Source organism: Aythya ferina, assembly GCF_964211825.1.
Source record: "Aythya ferina genome assembly, chromosome: 3".
Taxonomy (NCBI): domain Eukaryota; kingdom Metazoa; phylum Chordata; class Aves; order Anseriformes; family Anatidae; genus Aythya; species Aythya ferina.
In genome coordinates, this window is record NC_140298.1 from 17,505,655 (window position 1) to 17,512,195 (window position 6,541).

The 6,541-nt window shown below is 42.9% G+C and overlaps 1 protein-coding gene across 16 annotated transcripts in view; it reads right to left on the bottom strand.

Annotated features, from left to right (window-relative positions):
* CAPN13 (calpain 13) overlaps positions 1–3,646 on the bottom strand; it is a 48,037-nt gene extending 44,391 nt beyond the window's left edge. For 5 of the 16 annotated variants that reach the window (XR_014690644.1, XR_014690649.1, XM_084512223.1 and 2 more), the window contains exon 1: positions 3,405–3,458. Coding sequence is in view for 5 of the 16 variants with exons in the window: in XM_084512223.1 (XP_084368349.1) it covers positions 3,405–3,443 (39 nt within the window). In the remaining 11 variants the exon portion in view is untranslated. Of the gene's footprint in view, positions 1–248; positions 866–3,404; positions 3,482–3,599 lie in introns of those variants that run through there. The other 11 variants (XR_014690641.1, XR_014690647.1, XR_014690643.1 and 8 more) reach the window with 8 other exon arrangements.
* Between the last annotated feature and the right edge of the window lie 2,895 nt (positions 3,647–6,541).

The window sequence follows — 6,541 nt, forward strand, 5'->3', positions numbered from 1 at the left end:
TGTACAGCAAGGGATTAGGGATTTCTGTACAACAAGGTATTGGGGATTTCTGAAAACTCAGTTGTGCACTCAAGAACTTTTCTTCTCTTGGTGAATTACTCAGCCTCCTCTGTGTCAGTGTACTCAGTAGAAGATCATTGAATCTTAAGAAGCCAGGCCTCTAGTGAATGATTCTCTTTTGTCTGTGTTGGCTTATACAGTGGATGATTATTGAGCCTCGTGTAGTCTTGCCCTGAGAAGAGACCCACCTCAGGAACAGAGTCTAGGTCACGGTCTGCTGTGGTCCTGGACGGCTCAAAGGGGCTCTTTGGATCACAAAATGATTGGCTTTAGTTGGTATTTTTCCACCCTGGCCACAATTCAGGTTAGGTAATTCTGGTGTTTTCTACCAACTGTAGAACTCCACTACTTCCAAGATTGTTCAGTTCTGGTACCTTCTGGGTCAGGCTACAGTCCAGGTTTTCACCCTTCTCCTCCAGGTACTGACATCACAAAACCAAAAAAGCAACTGTCATGAGACTTTCATCCCTTTTCTTCTGTAAAGAGAAGCCCCTGTTAAAGGCCTGTGTTAGCAGACTTTTAATATTGAGGAAGATCACTGCAGCCACCTTCTCCAACTTCTTGCATGACAGAAGCCACTGCACTTGATCCAGCAGTCCCTGACACTAGCTCCTGGCTTACACTTAAGAGGTACCATCTCATCAATTAGCAATGGAAAATTCACAACATGCCCTGGGCAAACCACTCGCCTATTTCATTCACTTTCTGTGCAAATTGCTAGCCTGAGGTTGCTTGGTTTCATTTTCAAGCCACTGCATGCCATTGCTTTTTATTTTTTTTATCTAGTAAAAAACAAAACAAAACAAAAAAAAAACATATATATATATATATATATATACACACATATATATATATAAAAGGGCTCTTTCCTACCAAAAAAACATCTGTGGATCTGATATGTTGCTGGTCTGGTACAAAGGGAACAGAAGTCTCCAGTAAGAGCTAAGCCTCAGATTTCTGTTGCGAACACAGAACAGCCACAATGAAGTCATGATACAGGCCCCTTGCCACACGCATAGTGTTATCACTCTCCTTGGCCCTTCAAGTCACTTGGCTTTCTGGCACTGTAACAACAGCCTAGAAGAACAAGGAGTTTTTGCATTTCTTTGTCTTAATTAAAAGCCCCACCAAAAAATAAGGTGGAATTCAGAAATCACACTCCACCAACAAGATGAGAGCATGTTCCCCTTGGGCTTGCACTTTTTTTTGACACATTGGAAATAAATCTCATGTAATGTACCATAACACAACAAAAGGATGGCTTCTTCTTAACAAATAGTCATTTGAAACTGTGCTCAGGCCCCATGCATGCTAAAATATATTTCTTGCAGCAGTGTTCCAGCAAAACTGATTGCTAATTCTGAAACCCAAATTAAACTTAACAGAGCTTGAAGGCTCGGGCTGACATGTATTCCCTCTCTTCTGACAGACAACAAGAGCTTTTAGTGTGCTCGTGCACGTGTGTGTGCTTAATTACATTGTTTAACATATCCAGAATAATTTAGCAACCAGACTGAAGAAAATAATACACTTAACTACATTTTCCTTCCAGGCGTAACTTCATCAGCTTTGTGTACACATGCGCACAGATAATGGGAGCTCTGTCTCTTGACCGTGCTGTGTGACAGCCGCTAGGGTCACCCACACCCAGCTACATCCGTGTTCCCTGAGCTCTGCCAGCCTCTTCTTTTGGAACTCTGAGCCCTGGCCACAGATCGCTTCCACTTGACTTTCACTGGTGCAAGAGCAACGGAGAAGAGCACGACAGTTTTTAAAGCAGAATATTGCCTATCTGGGTGGGGAACATCTTACAGGTGCTGAACTCTGAAGGAGAAAGGGGAAAAATAATGCAACGGGTCTCAGATGGGCTATTCCCTGCCATGAGACATGTGGAAAGAGGGAGGAATTTCAAACAATCAGAGAAACCCATTCAGGCATATTGTAAAACACTGGAGGAAATACAGAGAGAGACTGACTCTCAGCTAGGAAGGAAACTTTGTTCAGAACGGGTTACACATACATTTACTTTGTCCTGAGACCTCCTCCAAAACTTAATACCTCTTTATCTGAATGAAGAAATGAATTGCACCCAGCTTTGCTTCCACTGTTCCTTTTTGGTCCCTCCCTTCCTTCTCAGCAGAAATCCTTCTTGTTACTCGTCCAAGAGCAGTGAATGACAAAGGATGAGGGAGGGAAGTGGAAAAAACACAGAGGGAAGGAGAAAAAGAGATGGGCTGTGACTACTAGAGGGAATAGAAAGGAAGAGGGAGTCTGAGGACTCCCTCAAAGTTGTTGACCCCTGCAGAAACTAACCTGGAAACCCCAAGCACCCACTATTTTATGCATTAAACAAACTTAAAAGCCACTGGCAAAGGGGATGTATCATCTCTCTCCAGCTCTTGGTTACAAAAGATGTCAAGCCACTGCTATAATCGGGTACTCAGTGGTGGCAAATGCTCCTAACAGCTAATTACATTTTGCAAAAAGCTTTTTGTCAGAGTACAGACATCATTTCCTTCAAAGGTTTCTGACATTTCTCACTGTGTAGGAAGTGTAAATAAGCAATTAGAAACGTGTCTACTTCATAGCAGAACTCTCTACCTTCTCCTCTCCTATTTTTTCAAAACATTTCTGATACATGTTGGTTCAGCTGGGTTTCATACTTCAGGAAGAACTGCTGAATTCACAAACACTATGAAGAATCCCTGAAAAGCCAAAAGGCCAACAGCCCTTCTTCCACTGTTCCCTCTCAAACGCTCCAAAACATCAATGTATATTTAACCTCACACACAATATTCAATATATCCTACTGTAATACAAGCTCTTTACCTTTAAGACTCTGTCACTCATGTATTTGGAGCATTGTAAAAACTTTGGGGAGTCAGCTCCAGAATGGTCTTATAGTGAAGGAAAGAGTGAATTTATTAGTTCTCACTGCACTCAGAGAAGAAACAAATGAGAGCATAAAGTTTCTCAGCAGCTCACCCTCAGTGACAGCAAACTGCAGAGACAGAGCAAGGACTTGAACTTGGATGTCCCAAACCAGCTGGCAGATGGTTCTTGTATATGTAGTGTTCAAAAGCCTTGAGCACTCCACAAAAATTAAGACCAAAGACAGGCAAACCTTCTACAGATTGGTTTCCCAGTGGCATCTGATATGACTTTTTGCTCCAACTAGTCTATGAAGTACTCCTTTCTGGCTATTAAGTCATTTTTTTGCATACATAGCATAGGACACTCCCCGTTAACTTGTTTCTTCCTCATGTAACAGCAGCATACAGAAATTAGAGTCCCCCTCCTCTTAGGATCTCCACTCTCACCAGATCCAACTTCTTCCAACTTACCATTTTAATGTTAGGCTCATTGTAGGACAGCATATTCATCTTTTCTTTCCCTACATGTAACATTAAGGGGACTGGTTTATTCTGTCTCCCCAAGACAAATCCCTCTGAGTGTTTCTGTGGTGCTTTTCTAGCATTATTCCTCATATTTTGTCCACTTTATACTGTAATAAGTAAAACAGCAAAGTGATGTTTTACCTGCAACGCCTCCGGTAGAACTCTCCAGCCAAACCCAAGAGAGCTACAGATAGGCTGGTATTATCTGTGTGATCCTTTATAGGGCAAGCTTCACCCTGCCTTTAGCAAACATAACCAGGTTGAATTGGAGTTCAAGGTCAAAACCAGACAATAGGACTTGGGTGTAACAGTCTTATACCACAGTATCTGTATACACACACACACACACTTCCATTAGCCATGCAAGATGAACTCTATACCTCACTGGACAGTTAAGTCTCCCCATGGCTTATTGCGGTTTCAGATGCATTCTTAAGGGAAAACAGGATTTGCTCACACCTCCCACACTTTCACACTACCTGCTGTCCCCCATACACCAGGAAATGCAGAAACGTTATCGGGCACAGGCTGACAGGACTCACAGAGACATGCTGTCAGAGCTGTGTGCCATTCTTTCTGCAGTAGTAAAAGAAGCATATGCTTCTAAGCCAATACCCATTAGCATTTACACTGGGCTCTTCTTCAAATATCATGTCAGTTTACTCACTTAGGTAGCTTGATTTATTTCCTCCATGACTGCCTGAGGAAGTAAGGGCATCTAAGGAATCTAAGTATATAATTAGAACATCTAGGGGACTGTCCTCCGTTTTGCCAAATTAAAGAATAACTAGCAATTATACGGGAAAGGGGGGGGGGTATATTTCATTTTGGGGAAGCCAAACTGAGATAGCCTAAAGAGGTCCAAAATCCAGCAGAATGGTGTGCAGCATATTCTCTGGGACATATCGGCTGGCAGCAATCCCATGCCTATTCCTACACCCCATAAACATATTTTTGAAGAAAAGGACTTTGGTGTCCTGGTGGACAGCAAGTTGAACATAAATCAGCAATGGGCCCTTGCAACAAAGAAAGCCAAGAGCACCCTAGGCTGCAAGAGCTGGAGCATAGCCCATGGGTCAAGGGATGGGATCTTCCCCCTCTGCATAGCGCTTTTGCAACCATACCTGAAGTAATATGTCCAGTTTGTGGCTGCTCAATATTAGAGGGACCTTGAAAGCACAGCAAGTCCAGCAGCTGCCCACCGCTCTGTGTAAATTTTCTAGGTAAATTAGAGTAAAACCCGCTCCAGAGAGTAAAACTGGTGCAGTTTCCCTTTGAGAGCTGCTTGCCACAACGGTTACATAAATAAAAGCTGATTGCACCAGAAGCAGGGAGCAAAGATTTTCCCGAATGCTAGTGTCGCTAGCTCATCTCCCAGCAAGCGCGCTGTTAATTGCCTCTTCTCTGGGGAAATGACAGGTATGTTCCCCTCCAGGTACGGTGATTTATTGCCTGGAACTGATGCCTCTGCTTAAATGGTGGATTAACATGATTTAAGAAATACTCATTGCAGAGTTGATTAGAAAGCACCATCAGCAGCCTGGCAGGGGATTTAAGTTGCTGCAGCATGGCACTATTTGGGGCTTGTCAGCTTTGCTGCATACAGCCATGTGATGTGTCCATTTTCACAGTGGTTCCAGAGAAGGAAACACAGAAGGCACAGGGATTTTATGTATAACAATGACCCTTTGGATTATATGCTCTCCTACGTGTGTGTGGAAGCCTGCAGGAAACTATGGGGATTTAACAAAGCACAAAGCTTTGGGAGAGCAGGGCCGTTTTTTGTTTGTGTTACCCTGTGATATTTTGGCAGGTGCGACACTGCCCTGACTTCAGGTTTGTTTTTACAGAGCAGGGATAGCAACCCAGCGGAGGGTGGCTGTGCAGCTCAACCTACTCAGAAGCAAAAGTTGTTGAGGGATCACTGGAAACATAAAACCACTTCTACACAGCCAGTTACTTCCCCAAGGCTGCTAAACACACAAATGAAGAAGGCCCTTTATGCTTAGGAGGGGTGGCTGCTCTGCACTTACTCCTCCAGTCTAAGGTGCACTTGCACCAAAGGGCAAGTACCAAGAGGTGCTATTCAACACGTGCTTTCTGTGAAGCTAGCACAGCTTGCAATTCTCAGGTTTCACCACGCAGTTTCATGTATATGGGGATTTAATGAGTTGTTATCCCTTTCCGACCTAGAATAAACTATATAAAATGTGACCTTCTTTTCAAAGAGATTTCACACCGAATATGTTTAACTTCTACCCCGTCATCCAGCTGTGCTGAGGGCAGGCTGCTGTTCTGCATAGCCAGCAGCCACCCTGAAGCCGTTCTGGGTTTTGTCATCTTTCCCAGGGGGAAAAGAACAGCATAATTTTGCCCAACTAATCCTGGAAGCTTCGGCATGAAGAAAAGCAATTCTCCTCACACCACCCACAGGGCTTATGTGCTGAAGTATTGACTGTTGGCTTCTGCAATGTTTCAGATGTATGTCTTCTGATTTCCACTACTGTTACCCTTGTGAAGATCACATTCATTTTTAACAGGTGCTAATTTACACTATGGTAAATAAAATCAGGCTGTAAATTTTTCCAAGGTAGAAAACACAACTACCTTTTATGTTAAAAAAAGGAATCTTATTTCAATCACCTTCACATTCATTGCAGTCACTTTGATTGGGTGTCCCACCGCTTTTGTATTATGGGACTAATGGAAGAACACTACCAATTATTTGCTCCTGTTAGCTATGATGCAGGGAAAAAAAAAAAGTATACAATCTGGTTTGCTCTGTGTTTATGCACTCCAATTTCTGGCAGGATATGCCATTCGAAAACACAAACTTATGACCATAAAACTTACCAGGCAGATAGCAAAGACCTACTTCTCTATCTGCTTTTACCCAGCCTTCATTCACAAGCTTCCCCTTAACACAAATTAACCAGGAGTTCAGTATTTTCCTCATATTCAGATATGCATCATTTTGCTTCTAAATGAAGTACAACTGCTGTTGAAAGTAAAATGTGGTAGCTGCTTAACAGCACATAACGAATCCGTACAGCTAAATAGCACTGCCATTTGAGGGAGGGGGG